At 36.3% G+C, this 16,397-nt stretch overlaps 2 protein-coding genes across 2 annotated transcripts; one reads left to right on the plus strand and one right to left on the minus strand.

Annotated features, from left to right (window-relative positions):
* The first annotated feature begins 2,909 nt into the window (after window positions 1-2,909).
* LOC145596082 (cation/H(+) antiporter 15-like) lies at window positions 2,910-7,523 on the plus strand. Its single transcript, XM_081652513.1, has 4 exons — window positions 2,910-2,918; window positions 4,402-4,602; window positions 5,138-6,160; window positions 6,267-7,523. The coding sequence occupies exons 1-4, from the start codon at window positions 2,910-2,912 to the stop codon at window positions 7,521-7,523; spliced, it is 2,490 nt and encodes an 829-aa protein (XP_081508639.1).
* Window positions 7,524-8,119: 596 nt separating this feature from the next.
* LOC145594940 (protein RETICULATA-RELATED 6, chloroplastic-like) lies at window positions 8,120-16,028 on the minus strand. Its single transcript, XM_081651291.1, has 7 exons — window positions 15,327-16,028; window positions 13,989-14,118; window positions 12,912-13,442; window positions 10,864-10,971; window positions 10,114-10,659; window positions 9,307-9,420; window positions 8,120-8,534 (listed from the first exon to the last, which is right to left on the minus strand). Exons 1-7 carry the CDS (start codon window positions 15,935-15,937, stop codon window positions 8,391-8,393), a joined length of 2,184 nt encoding a protein of 727 aa, XP_081507417.1. The 5' UTR covers window positions 15,938-16,028; the 3' UTR covers window positions 8,120-8,390.
* Window positions 16,029-16,397: the final 369 nt, after the last annotated feature.

Raw genomic sequence — 16,397 nt, forward strand, 5'->3', positions numbered from 1 at the left:
TCTCAACACTTTTCGCCACAGAGCCCCGATACCTCAAAATTTTCTCAAAAAGCGTGGATTATAGCCTTCGATTTTATAATTTTTTGACCTTTTTTCGCCCGGAAATAAAAATTGCCGAGATGTTTACCATGGTCCCTAATATCCTCCGGGAGTCCAATTGTGTCGGTAGAACCATCCAATATGTCCTTAAACGGTCATTTTACCCGTTCGCAACTTGCACCGATTTCATAAACTCAAGCCTACCACGGACGTTTTTGAGAACATATAATGATCATATGTGGTTTCAAACGGCATTATATGACCATGAGATGTATCCTTATGGTTTCAGAGCTTTTCACAACCGGACCTCGAAACCTCAAATCCCTCAAAAGGCGTAGATTATAGCCTTCAATTTTGTAATTTTTTGACCTTTTTTCGCCCGTTCGCAACTTGCACCGATTTTGTAAACTCGAGCCTACCACGGACGTTTATGACAAAATATAATGATCATATATGGTTTCAAACGGCATTATATGAGCCCGAGATGTATCTCCATTAGGATCTCAAGGTTTTCGCCACAAGCTCCTAAACTTCAAAATTTCTTAAAAAAACGTGGATTATAGCCTTCAATTTGTAATTTTTTGACCTTTTTTCGCCCGGAAATAAAAATTATTAAGATGTTTACCATTGTCCCTGATACCTTCCGAGAGTCCAATTGGGTGGGTCAAACCATCCAATATCCCCTTAAACGATCATTTTAACTGTTCACAACTTGCAGTGATTTCGTAAACTCAAGCCTATCACAGACGTTTATGACAACATATAATGATCATATGTGGTTTCAAACGGCATTATATGACCCCGAGATGTATCCCTTAGGGTTTCAAGATTTTTTTTCCACCGGTTCCCGAAACCTCAAAATTTCTCAAAAAGCATGGATTATAGCCTTCAATTTTGTATGTTTTTGACTTTTTTCACCCGAAAATAAAAAATTGCCGAGATGTTTACCATGGTTCCTAATATCCTCCGGGAGTCAAATTGGGTCGGTGGAACCGTCCAATATGCCCTTAAACGGTCATTTTACCTATTTACAACTTGTAGTGATTTCGTAAACTCAAACTTACCACGGACGTTTATGACAACATATAATGATCATACATGGTTTCAAACGGCATTATATGACACCGAGATATATCCCTAGGGTCTCAACACTTTTCGCCACCAGGTCCTGAAACCTCAAAATTTCCTCAAAAAGCGTGGATTATAGCCTTCGATTTTGTAATTTTTTGACCTTTTTTCGCCCGGAAATAAAAATCGCCGAGATGTTTACTCTGGTCTCTAATATCCTTCGGATGTCCGATTGGGTCGGTTGAACCATCCAATATGCTCTTAAACGGTCATTTTACCCGTTCATAACTTGCGTTGATTTCGTAAACTCAAGCCTACCATGTACGTTGATGACAACATATAATGATCATATATGGTTTCAAACGGCATTATATGACGCCGAAATATATCCCCTAGGGTGTTAACACTTTTTACCACCGGGCCCGAAACCTCAAAATTTCCTCAAAAAGTGTGGATTATAGACTACGGAGTACCAATTATGATCAACCGCTTCTTTAATTAAGGAGATTGTTGGGGAGTGTTCTTTCTATAATTCTATATAATTGGATGTTATATTATGCGTGTTAGTGGTACTTAGTAATTACGGAGTAAATTATTTCATTGTGCGCATTAGGTATGTAATGTTACACGTATTTATAATTTAATGATGAGGGCAATTGAATATTATTGTTATAAATTTAGGGTCCGTTTTTTTTGGCTTATTTTCAGTTCATATCCAAATTTCCCTCTCTCATAAAATATTTAATTTAGTTCAGTTTATCTCAGCTCCAATCAGTTCAGTTCAGTAAATCAAAAAAGGCCCTTAATCTCGGTTTTTTTAAGCTTTTGGGCGGGCAAAACAGAGCACAACATAACATTATAAAGCAAAACAATGCAGATTGAATCGACAGAGCAGAGCATATTACAATATATCATCAAAGAACACCGCAGAGGAGAAAGTGTAAAAAGCCTGTGCATTTTGTTAAGTACTCTGTAAAAATCAGTTTAGTGGGCGATGTAGGAGATTATAGGTACTAATTGCGGAAATAACATGAATCATATTCACATAGCACCAAACCAAGGATCTCATGCATAACACATAAAGAAGTAAGAATTATACCTTTGAAGCGTGATTCCACAAGTGATCGAGCAAGAACAAAAAGGGAGACAAAGAACCCCACGTGTGATTCCTCTACTTAGTCCACGAGCACGGATTAAACCTCCACTAATGCTAGTTAGTTGTGATCGAACGCTTCAATCAACCTTCAACGGAGATTAGAGACACGAGCACACCACAACACCACCCACGCACCACCAAGGGAGGAGGAACGCACGGACAAGGGGAGGAGAGAGAGAGGGCCGAAACTGAGAGAGAGAGAATTAGGGTTTGGGATTTCTTGGTTGCTTGTCTGACAATTCACACTGTGTAAATTGTTATGTCATACAACCCTAGGCATGATTTATATTTATAAATCATATCTAGAAATAAAACCATGTCCAAATCCTAATTAAACTCTACTTACAATCCAAGCCCAAACATAAGGTGTGTCATATACTCATGAGGCCCAATAATGGGCCTCCAACTTGTTTAACCCAATACTCTAGTGTGTGACCTTGTAGGATCCATCCTATAAGGCTTTGGACCATTTGACAAGCCCAAAGACCAATTGTCATATCTAGCAATAGACATTGGCAACCTTATAGTATGAACTTATTATCTCCATAACTGTGATCCTTTGATATATCTAGTAATTGCACTTATCGAAGACATAACTCCTTCAGGCGATGGGTTAGGATTAGTGAGCTTTAGTACAAATTCTTAAATGGACCTGGTTCACACTAATTTATTGTGGACCACTAACATTAGATAAACTATGGTTGTTTTATTAATAAAAAAAAAAGTCACTATAATAAAATGAAGGTCACTATGTTGAAAATAAAAGTCATTTTGGTAATAAGGCTATAAGAAGTTAATTTTTTTAATGAAATATTTTATAAGGTCAATATAAATAATAAAGGTCATTACGTTAAAAATTAGAGTCATAACGTCGTACTTCAAGTTCACAATAGTATTAAACGTTATACAACTCTTAATAAAGGTTATTATGTTAAAATAAGGTTACTATATTAAAAATAAGGATCACTATGTTTAATATAATGTCAGTTGCATGTGTATAGACCTCGGGTCCATATTAATATTATTGTGGAGCAGGTCCACGCAAGTTGGGGAGCAGCCGACACGTGGGAAGAAACAAAAGGGCTAAATACACTGCTATTCTTTTTTTTTTTTTTTTTAAATGTATTAAATTAAATTTTAATTAATGAGTAACACGTCATTGTAGTTTGTTCTAATCCATAACCTCATCCACCTGAGAGATGACACATTTCATTTTTACTGCTTTAATAACATGACTCACGTCACGCCCCATTTAAATAATTGTGCTACTTTCTTTTTTCTTCTCAATATTTTTTTAAAAACATTAGCTTAAAGAAATTAAATTACATTAGAATACGAATATTAACGAACATGTTGATCCCGTAGCAAGTAGCAAGTAGGTGAGCTAATTGGATCAGTTGTCGGTTAACATTGTATAATTAATAAAGTATCAATATAGTAGTACCTCAATCCTATAGCATTTGTACCAATTCATTTGAGTTACTCACAATTATCTATTCTTAAGATAGAATTCAATCTAAAGACTTAGTCTTTTAAGCATCATCCCATTTTAGCCTTGTTGATCCGTTATTTATTACTACATTGATGTAATATTGTATCAAGAATTATGGGTCAAATAAATATAGATTTAAAGTATAATATTTCGTATCATGGTGTATAAAAGTTAGAAATCATGAGAAAAAAAAATTAAAAATTAAAAATAATGTTTAATTTAAACAAATACCTAAAATTGGTATTTGAATTAGTATTTTTGTTTCATTACAAAAAAAAATTAGTATTTTTGTCCATGTTTTCTCTATTGATTTTCATTTTTATATAGCCGCAAGTATCAATTTTCCAACTATATATAACAACTAAAAAAAAAAAACCCTATATAGAAAATAAGAATCACCGCTTTACTCTTTTGATTCAAAAGAATGTCCGTTCTTTCACCCTCCCTTTACTCTCAATCTCTCATGCACCTCATTCCCCAAAAAAGTTGATCATTCAATAAAAAAAAACAAAGACAAACTATCACTTTTCTTTTCTTTTTCTCTCTGATTTCCCCTAACATAATCATATATTCAACCAAAAAAATACCAACAAAAAGAAAAGGCAACAATTATTGATTTGTGTTATGATTGTTGATTGCATTGGAGATGGAAACGTTTGCAAACAGATCAATGTATTGCCATAACCCTACAATGGTCAATTCTCGTGGTATGTGGTATGGTAACAATCCTTTGCGGTCAAGCGTTCCACTTCTTTTAGCTCAACTCATCTTGATATCCCTCACTTCCAAAGCTGCCGAGATTTGCCTTAGGCCCCTTGGACAATCCACCATTGTATGTCAAATTCTTGTAAGTGTTTTCGATTCCACGACAACATCTAAAAGATGCATCAATGTGTATGTTTTTCGTACGTGTGATTTTAGTATGCAACATATGAATCCTTTGATGCTCAAGTCAAGTAGTCAGTAATAATTTACGTCGAATTTAAGGAGATGGTTAAGAATGGACGACTATTGATTAAGTTCCGTCATATTTGATGTATGATCATAAAAAAATATTGTAAGATGTGAATATGAGGCTAAAGTGTGTAACAAGTTAACAATAGGTTATGTGAAGAGTTTCTATTTTCTCATCTAATGTTTTAGTGGTCTCATTTGAGAGAAGGGGGTCATTTATGCAAAATTGAACCAAAATTTTAAGATACAAATAGATTGCTCCTGTGTGTTATGACCATAACACCCTGTGCACAAACTCGAAATCCGTGCATTGTGCCATGGCGCGCTGAACTTGCCTTTAGTGCAACATAGACTACATTACGAAATGATGCTTTTGTAACTAGTTATGAAGTTATCCAAATTAAAATTTCATCTGATTTGAAATGCAGGGTGGTGTGATTTTAGGGCCATCAGTTCTTGGGAAAGCTTCAAATGTAGCAGCAATTTTATTTCCTCAAAGAGGAAATGTAATCATGGAAACACTATCCACTTTTGGCCTTGTTCTTTTCCTGTTCTCTATTGGGGTAAAGATGGATGCTAGCTTAATGTTTAAGCCCGAAAAAATCGCCATCTCAATAAGCATGTCCCTCTTCATCTTTACTCTAATCATTCCCCTATCTGTTACCATTGCTATTATGAATACAGTTAACATCGAATCTGAACTCCGGAAATCCTTACCTCTACTAGTGGGATCCCAATCCTTAGTTGCTTTCCCAGCCATTGCTTGTCTTTTGGCTGAGCTCAAGATCTTCAACACAGAGGTGGGCCGCTTAGCTGTGGCCACCTCTATGTTCTATGACCTCCTTGTTTTGAGCACCTGTGCCTTTGTGTTTGCATACTTTGAGACTCAGGAAGAGGGCTTCCTAAGGTCGATGGCAGCAATCATGTCCATCTTAGGTTTCATCGTGAGTATTGTTGTTGTGGTTCGGTATCTCCTGTTGCGGTTCCTGGTACCATATAAAGGAACCAAAATTGCACCCTCAACCTCGTCAGGAGTGAATGAGTTGCAACTAAGCATTATATTTGTAGTGTTGTTTATATCTACCCTGCTAAGTGAGATTGTTGGACAGCATTACTTCCTCGGACCTGTAGTTTTGGGATTAGCCATACCCAATTCATCACCTCTCGGAGCTGCAGTTGTGTCAAAGTTGGATACCTTTGTTTCCGGGTTGCTTTATCCTACATTTCTCGCCATTGGCGGGTTGAAGACAGATATATTCAGTATTGGTTTCAGGAAATCATGGCAGACAGGAATAATTGTCTTTGCTGGAGTAGCTGCTAAGTTTGCTGCAGTGATGATACCAGCAATGCATGGCAATATACCTTTTAAAGAGGCTTTCGTGCTTGGCCTCGTGATGAATACCAGGGGCATCAATGAGCTAATCATTTACAACTTGGTCTTAGAGGATAAGGTATGAACCCAATCATATTCTAAAAATGGAGACCTTCTAACAGTATGTATTCTCAATCTAGGGTTATTTTGTTTCCATGCCTAACACAATTCTTTGCTAACTACAGAAAATATCAGGCCAGGACTTCACTGTGCTGGTACTCTCTGCAGCATTAGTGACTGCAATCATATCTCCTCTTGTCAAAATTTATTATGGTCCTTCAAGAAGATATGTTCCAGTGACGAGGATGACCATTCAACATCACAAGATAGACAGGGAGATGAAAATGGTGGTGTGTGTTCACCAACACAACAATGTCCCTACCCTAGTAGACGTTCTAGAAGCCTCAGGTGCTTCCGAAGAAAGCCCTATTTCAGTCATAGTTGTCATCCTAGTAGAAGTTGTAGGCAAGTCAGCGCCCATGCTCTTAGCCTACAGGCCCCAGCGAACCCTTGAGCCAACCAGCTCATGTAGTAACCATATCTCTAATGCTTTCCAGCAATATGAAAGACAAAATGAAGGCAAAGCCTCAGTGCAGGTCTACACAAATATGTCTCACTTTGATGCCATGCATGATGATGTATGCAGGGTGGCATCTGACAAGAGAGCCAACTTTGTAATCTTGCCATTTCACAAACAATGGGCTATAGATGGCACAGTGGAGGCAGTGAACCGGCCCATTAAGGAGATGAACCTTAAGCTACTCGAGTGTGTTCCATGCTCACTCGGGATTCTCATTGACCGAGGTCCAATAAATGGTTCTTCGTCAATTCTCAATAACAAGTCAATCTATCGTGTTGCTGTGCTCTTCATCGGAGGGGTAGATGACATAGAATCACTAGCCTATGGAGCTAGAATGGTCAAGCATGAGCAAGTTGCAGTAACAGTCATCCGTTTTCTTCTCTTAGGTCGGGATACTTCAAGAGAGAGAAAGCATGAAAGTGAAACCATTGAGTTCTATAAGAAGGCTAACTCTGGAAATGAGCGGTTCATGTACCAGGAAACATTGGTAAAAGATGGCGTTGGGTTGGCTGAATCTATTAGAACTATGGATAATAGCTATGATCTAATACTAGTGGGAAGAAGCCATCAGCACTCCCCGCTTCTATTTGGACTCCATGAATGGAGTGAATGTCCTGAGCTTGGTGTAATCGGTGACTTACTTGCCTCTCCTGATGCTAAAACCACAGCATCCGTGTTGGTTGTACATCAACAAAAGATGACCGGAAAAATCAACTCATCTACTGGTCAAGTGCCACAAAATAGGGATATGTATGTACATGATGAGCCATTTACTGAAAGAATAAGTGACCTTCATAACCCATCGGTGGAAATTTCAATAGATGATGAAAATAGCCCGATGACGGACAGTTACTATAGATAGATTCACAAATCCTATTAGGAAAAATAGGTCCTAGATTAGTCCCGATTTCTAGATTGGTGTAGCATAGGAAAAATAGGTCTAGTAGATGTCTAGGTTGTATCTAAAATCTGTATAAATGCCTATCTCAAAAAAATTTCTAAGTTTATAGTTCCTCAAACTTGCAATATATACTCGTAAATGAAATGGAAGACCTCATGGCACCTAAGTAGGCAGTGACAGGGTCAACTGATCAAGTCAATTAAACTTCACTAAAAATTGCAGGAACACTAAAATTTTCTAATTGTTTCAGGGATAAAAGATCTGCCTTAATCTTAACACAGTCATTGTGACCTCGATTTCTCCTAATAATCGTAATCTTTCTCATAAGACTGAACTACTAACCTTTCAGTCCCAATCCAATGCCTACCACCAATCTTTATGAGTATGATCGAAATAATGCCGTGCCTTTTACAGAAACTACGGCCTACAGAAGGACATAGACATCACACAAATGATCATCAATATTGGAATAGAAAACTGTACAATTTAAACTTCATAAGCATAATAGAACACTTGAAAATCACATAGGGTACCCTACTGCAAAGATGGGATTCCTATAGAGAATATGAAAAGAGAGGACAGGACTGAAGCAGGAAAAGTTATTGGCTTTGCCCAAAATTGCTGCTATAGTATATATCAGTCAGCGAACTATATTCATTTTTATACAGTAATACATGTCACTCTCCTAGTGTGATGTCATACAAAAAAGTCCTAATCTAAGGAAGTGCTTTTTTTTGAAAAAATCTGCTTTGCCCTGTTATCTATAGACCTAGGCATCAGCACATGTATTACATACAAGTATAAATAGTAATGCAATCAAATGTAAGCTCACTGATTTTTAATGTCATTGACATTGGTTTCATCTGAGCTACTGCATTCGACGGAAGAAGCTTCAACAGAATCGGAAACATCAGGAGATGATTCAACACTGCGAGTCTGCAGCCCAGTATAACGTGCCAAATCAATCCATTGCTGCAGAGTTTAAAAAAAAAGTCATAAGCATTGGAACTATTTGATATTTTCCTTTCAATTCATAAATATAGTAAAAAAAGAATATGGTATTATTTGAGATCCCAAATATAGTTGAAAATTGCATTGGAACGAATCATGCTGGGTATTGTATTATTTGTATATGTGAGTATATGACTATGGAATAAATGAATATTCCTCTATTCTTTTGTAATTTGAAAATAATCCACTTATGAGATGGATAAAGTACCAAAGAGTAGGCAGAATTCTGCACTGGCAGCAAAGCAATATGCAGTGATAATAACAATAGCTTTATTAAGCAAGACACTATAAAAAAGTAGCTATGTTAAACTTAAGAGCCATGAGCTGTCTTTGAGCATCCAAAACTCACTTGCCAAATTGATCATTCCCACAAAAGCTAATTGCTTCTTTCCAAACCCTCAAATTGAACAAATAGATTTCTTATGTAGCAACACTAAACTTAAAAAGAGTATTTAACGATATATCTAAATGAATACAATATACAAACTTGTAGTGTTTATATTGTGTGCGCTTCTAATTTTGTGCCAAAATATGACTGAGCTTGACAAATCGACACTAATTAACAGTATCAAGGACTAAAATATAAATTAAGCTCATGAAGTGTTATCGAGCAGATTAAACTAGCTCAAAAGAAAGATGTACGAATTCCCAGTTATTAATTATCAGACAAGAGTGAGCTAAAAAGTATGAATGGAAATACTGTTCAGCAGTGATAATGAAATGGCAAGCTAACCTGGGTTCCCCAATAGGAATTTATTACCCTCGCACAAAAGGATAGCATGTTTACAAGCAGCGTTTGAGAAGGTAGGAGCTCAGATATACGATGCTCAACTACACCAGCAATAATCTGCAGCAAAAGTTCCGAAATTAGTAACATATCACAACTGCACAATGCTAAGGTAAAGGGAATCACAAATCACGACTCTTCTTCCCTATCATGGACTAGTAGAGCCAGTTTCCTGCTTTATATCAACAGTCAAGAGACTTCTATGGCCATTGTTTCTATGCATCAGACATAGTAATTTATAAAAAGTATAAAAATATTTGCAACTAAGTTACTTTACAAAAAGACATCTTTATTTCCTTGCACAGACCTCAGATAAAGGTTACAGTTATTCATAAAATCTATTAAATTAGTGTATTGGCAAATGGAATATCTAGTAATTTGTACGGACAAGCATATATAATTGTCGTATTTGATAATATAATTTTCCAAAGCAATCGTTAATAATTACATAGCTCGCTCACCATGGGCTTTAACAAATAGATGAAAGAGATAAATTCTCCAATGGCATATGAGGAGGCCCTACGTAAATTTATTTAAATGGTATAATTGGTATGAATTTTGCATGCAGACATGCAGTAAAAAAACTGTTTTTGTTAATATCAAACCTTTGCAGCATCAACGATGCTACCAAGAGATGGTACATAGATTGCACCTTGCATGCAATTAGAAGTATAAGGTAACAACAAACAATATTTGCATGATACCAATCAAAGTTGCTATGACTGCAATTATATTAGCCAAAGATCAATTTACCTGGTATCGGAGATTTGCTGATGTTCCAAGAAAGCTACTATAGACAACAGCAGTTTTTAGGATTGGTGATCTTTTTATCTTCTGGTTTGTGACCAGAGATGGATTGAGGTAATTACGTAATGCATATAGGATATTTGAAGAAGCAACAGCAGCAATGCTTGATACAAATCCAACTCCAGCAAGTTTCAGCCCACCAAAAACCACTGATGCAAGCCGGTGATTCAGATTCCAGTTTTTCCCAACAGGATTTTTTTGAAAAGCATTATCTGGGATGGATCCCAACAAACCCTTTAGAGAATCCATACTATCAGATGAAACCATCTCATAAAAAGATAAGAAGGAAAGGGTTGGGGCTGGAAGCCAAACAGTAAAGAAATCAACTACAGCTCCCCTGACTGAGTCAGTAATGACATAGTCAATTTCCAGGAAAAAATTTTCTTTCCGTTTCTCATACTGTGCAATTAGAGTTGTTGTCAGTGATATAGCTTCTTCAATAGCTAATTTGTTTAAAAATTTTGGATCAGCTAATAATCTTTCTCTGAAACCCTGCACAGAAAGCATATACATTATGATACAGTCACCTCTTTGGGCTCTTTCCACTCCCCCCCACCCCCCAACCTCCCTCCCCAAACAAAATTAAGTCATTTGTAGCTTTTGAAAATAAACAATCTTGAAAGTGTAAAGAAAACAGCTCTATGCATTTTGAAATTAGGATAAGTAACTAAGCATTTACTCTGACAACTAGCTTACCTGGAACCGATGAGTAAGTTCTGATATAATGGGATACTGCTCCAAATCAAAGAAGTTTTGTAGCACTTCCGGAGACACGAGACCAAGATCAAGTCCTTCCTGAAGGTCCTGAGAAGCATTTTAAGACCATTGATCAGGTCAAAGAATAATGCTAGGGAAACATACACTTGATACCTATTGCTAAAAACTTTCTTGATTACTTGATGAGAGCAAATATATTACAATTTCGGGTTTTAGTATACTAGAGGACTGGATAAGTGTTCTATGCAGATGATAATATCGTTTTCCTTATGGTTTAATTTCATAACGGTTTTCAATTAAGATACAAGTCATACAAGAGGATGAAATGATAAAACTTTTGAGATACAAAAAAGAGACAATTGATTTCTACAAGAAGTTTTTATTTAATGTTTGTAAGATAACTCAAGAACAAACACTGTCGTATTTTATGTCAAGAAATAAGCAAGATAAATAAAAATAAAATTAAAAAAATAATTAAAAATCAGATCTCATCATTACATATGTTTTGCGTCCTCTGTTTATAGAGGATAATGTGAAAAGAACTTACACAAGTCTCTTTAATTACGGATTTATTAAACATGTTAATTAGGATATCACAAAACAAGTTTTCAATTGAGATGAAATCTGAAACATGTTGATTATATCACAACTCTCCTTTCGTACATTGATTTCCCAAGACATTGAAAGACAGATAGCCAATAAAATCTATTGTACATTTCCAGGATGTAAACTAAAACCTTGAGTTACTCATTATATGAAATATCTCAATGTCGATTTGCAAGGTGTAATGAACTAGAATTACTGCTAACTTAACTCACACAAATAACAGGAAATAGAGAGGAAAAGACTGATTGAACTATATAATTTGATTTTTGTAAATTGACTGAATATGAAGAATAAATATAAATGGAAGCTTTAGTATTGACTGATAATGGTGGAAGGATTACACATGATAGGTTTAGCTCACAACTCTCCAACAATGGCTTTAGGCCATAACTCTCTCAAGGTTCACACCAAATTTCTGCCTACCTTCTTCTTTCTTCCCTCTCTCTATTTATACTAAGCTAAAAACTACTAACCTAATAATACTAGACTTCCCAAAGTGCCCCTCCTAAGTTAGTTTATAACAGAGGGAATCTAATGTTTCACATTTGTAACCTGACTGCCATCATGTAACATTTGATGCTTTAATTCTTTATAACATGAATTTAGATAAAGGTTTTCTTTATAACAAGAATCCCCGACTTGGTTGGAAGGAGTTAGGAAGGATATGAAGCATATGGATTTGCATGAGAATGAGGTATTTGATCATAAGGGATGTAGGAAGAAGATTTTTGTGGATAACTATACCGAATAATTACTTTTGGTTCATGTAGCCGACCCCGCTTATGGGATTAAGGCTTTGATTGATTTTCTTTACAAGTATCTGAAATCACTCCCCTCCACTGAATTTTTCTCTTATTTTGAAGGGTGACATTCATTCTAGCAAGTGATGATTCATAGATAGCAAAATTCAGATGTAGGTAATTTAAGGACTGTGATAACTAATATACAGAATATTACGCATAGCAAGGTTGCTAATATGTTACCATGGCTGCAAAGCACGGAACCAATTTGCATTTCTCATGGGAATGTACCCATCAAGACACCGCTACTCTGTTACATAGTTCCAATGCATGGAATTCTAGAGATATTTGAGGGTTGCAGGCACCCCAGTAATTATTGAAGAAGGGTTTATTTCTAAAGACAGTCAGACACCATAAGTGAGTAAAGAACAAATAATGTCCATTGCAGATTGACCTGTTTCTCTTCTAGGTTGAAAAAAAGTTAGCCATACAAGTTCCTGGTGGATGTTTCTCTTGAGAAGAGGTGTGAAGTCTTAAATATCAACAACTAAAATCAGGGAGCATTCAACGAAAGTAGCTTAACCAAAGTAAGAGGTCAAATTATTTAGTCTGAGTTTAAATGTATTAAATAGCGGTCTTGAAGACAACCCATTTTTAGTAATAACAATAAAAAAAAGTTACCTGAGGAAGTGCATCTCTTCTCCTGCCAGCAGCATTCATGACACGTGCAATTTCAGCACGATCAAAACAATTCCTACTGCAAGGTCTAGCTGCAGAGTACCATAAGAAATCGGCCACAGGAACTTCTCCTTCTCTTCTCATAGATTGCCTTTCTGGGTTGAGTAGCATAACAACTTGGTTCTTCTTTTGCATTTTCTTTGAAATTCTTGCTGGAATTCCTGTGCCTCGAGGTCCATAAATGACATGACTTGCACCAGTGATAACAACAAGCAACCCAGAAGCTCCTTCATCTGTCACTGCTTGCAGAATGACCTGAGCAATAGTGTAATCCTCAACAGCCCTAGCTTGTACTGAGAGATATGAGCTTGGACCAAAAGTTAACGCCTCGTTTAAAGAAGTCGGATCCTTATATGATTTACGAGAAAAGGCATTAAAGCCTGCTGTAAATCCTGAACCAGCAGGAGGAGTGTATTTTTTACGATCAGCATTTGAAAGTCCGCGAATGCCTTCAGCTTGGACTGTCCTCATCACCTAGTTGTATTAAAATTAAGCTTACCACCATTAAAATTGGAAAATAAATGTAAAAGGAGAAAGGATTTGGTAACACTTTTAGCACATACATCCAAAAGAAAGCATTACAGGCTTACAGCTATGAAAAATAATAACTGTAATTTCATTTGGCTATTTTGTTTTAGGAGTGGGGGTGAAAGGAGAGGAGTAAAAATTCACTGACCACATATTTTAACAGCAGATACACAACCAGAGAACCATGAGATAGGAAACACAACACAAAACCTAATTTCCTGGATTATAAAAGATGATGAAGGAGAACATACATTTCAGGAAAACAATAGTACAATACGCATGTCAAATAGGCAAATGACTTCATAATATCCTAAGGCCCATTCTACACAGAGACACCAAAATTTGCAGTACTACATGGTGTCTTAAAAAATAGTATATTAGCATTAAATAAAATATCGCTCTTGGATGATGTAATTATCCCAAACACACAGGTATTAAAAAAAAAAATTTAAAAAAAAAAAAAAATTAAAAAAAAAAAAAAAAAAAAAGCACCTCAAGTGGAGCACCACAAGCAACCAGGCGAACTTCATTCTCACGGCAGTAACCTAAAAGAGGTTCATATTCCTGCCATCGCTCAGGTGGCCAGTGTGCTGTATAAGACCTCAAGGTGTCCCCATCTATCCTGTCAAATGTTTCACAAATTTTTCAGAAATAGGAGTTCTTGATAAGATTTGACTGGAAGACCAATTTCATGCATAGTTTCATAGATCATGTAAAGCACAATGAGCTCCAGGGTTGCAGATAGTTGACACCCTACAACAATTTGAAACTTTGTTATCATAGACTTTTAAGACTGCTTACTAAGCTCATTGATTCGACAACAAGCACAAATATAGCCAATTTGTCACCCTCTAAAGTATTGACCACCACCCAATATGGCCTTCTACGGCATCTCAGGTTTAGAGTTACACATGTTGGCCTGTGCAATTTACTTATCTGACCAGCTGTCAGTACTGTGTTATTTAGTTATTAGTAGGGTAAAATCGTTTGTTAGCATATCCGCTAGTTCAAAAGCCATTTGCCATAATTTTTTAACTACTAGACAAATTAATTAAACTAAAAGCCAAAAACCATTTCAAAAACGGGATAAAAGCCATTTGCCATAACAAAGCCATAACACCTAAATTCCAAAGACTCATCAAGGAATAGTCCTATGGTAGCAAGTCCCCAAGCTTAAATTTCAAGGGTTTTGTAGGTAAATTTTCCAGAAAGACAATTATTAATTCGTCTGAGGCTCAAAGGTCAGTTCAACAAACACAACGGAAAAAGAAGAACCTTATCCAAGACCTAATGCATTGACAAGCAAAATCCCAACTACTAAGAAAACTTGTTGGAATACAATGAAAGTTCTCTTATAATCCAAACAAATCAACAGAAACTGAAAACCATTTCCACAATACCTACTCACATAAATTGAAAACAGAACACACTTATATACCATGTAATTTACGAGTACATATACAATGTAATAAGTTCAGAGCCCATCTACTAAAGATAAATAGCTTTATCAAATCATGGTGATACATTCCACAGTAATAAATTCAGACAAGTGTCATTGAAGGTTTAACGAGCTACAATAATAGTCCATGACCAACACTTTTAAATTCGATTTAAGAATTATAGGGACACATAAATACGAATTGAAACTGTCATAAGTTCATACTCCGTATAAGATAAGTTCCGTTCATATAAGTACAATCAAATCAACAAAATTAAAGCTAAAACATTCACGAATCAACAAAATCACTAACAAAATCAAGATAACACAACTGTGACTAATTAATAACATAAATTATGACAAATTAAAAGTAGAAAAATAGAGAATTCAACCTTCCATCCATAAATTGATTGAGCTGCTCCTGCAAATCACAAGGAAAAGCTTCAAGAGCCAAAGAAAGAGTACGATTACTCTCAACACATCTCTTCCTCAAATTCTTCACAATTTCAACCTCTAACTCCTTATCGCCGCCAATCGGAACTTGCTCCGCTTCACCTAAATACACAATTCTCGCATTCATCACCTTCTCCCACACCTTACTCTTATCCTTTCCCACCGCTAATGGCTCTCCAATCGCCGTCGCATCGTATATCCTCGACGATATCTCCTCCACCTTCTTCTCCGCCGGCGGCGGAGTCGCCGGAGTAACCGCCGCTTCTGGAAGCTTCTCGTCTGCCTTAACAACCGCCGATCGGAGGAAACCAGCACCAACAGCAAGCAATGGTGTGAAAATAATACCTCTTCTTCCGCGGCTAACTTCGTCGGAATTCTCGTGATTTTCGCCGGAATTTCGGATAGTAAAACGGCATCTTGAGGTAAGAACTCGCCGGAAAACACGGATATTGTTCGCCGGAATTTGAGGATTTTCCGGCGAGAAAGTGGCGGCGGAGTGATGGAGAAGCCGTGGAATGTAGTCAACGCCAAGGTGAGCTTGAAGCCTCATTGATGGCGAGGAGAGAGAAAGTGATACATTCACAGGGCAGCTCAAAGAGCTTGGTGAAGAAATGGAAGGAGAATAAATGGAGACATGGATAATTTTCTGCCTCAAAAATAAAAGGAAAATGAAAAGGGAAATTGTGGGACGAATAAAAAGGTCGGGATTTTTTTTTTTGTTTTCTGACGTGGATTTTGCGGCGAATTGATTTGCTGATCTGTACTAGTTGATTGTCCAATAGAGAAATTTTCTACTTTTTGTCACCTTTTGGGTTTAGCTAATTATCCAGTATAAATTCATAATTTCCTCACAAAAAAAAAAAAAAAAAAAAAAAAAAAAAAAAAAAAAAAATTATAAATATTTTCAATGGTATGTCTTTTTTCCTAGAGGAAAATTACCATGTGCACCTAATCATACAAGTTTGATTAACGACGTAAACTTTGTTCTATTTTCTTAAATATCAATTTTC

The sequence above is a fragment of the Chenopodium album genome, chromosome 19, assembly GCF_948465745.1.
Source record: "Chenopodium album chromosome 19, dcCheAlbu1.1, whole genome shotgun sequence".
In the NCBI taxonomy this organism is placed as follows: domain Eukaryota; kingdom Viridiplantae; phylum Streptophyta; class Magnoliopsida; order Caryophyllales; family Amaranthaceae; genus Chenopodium; species Chenopodium album.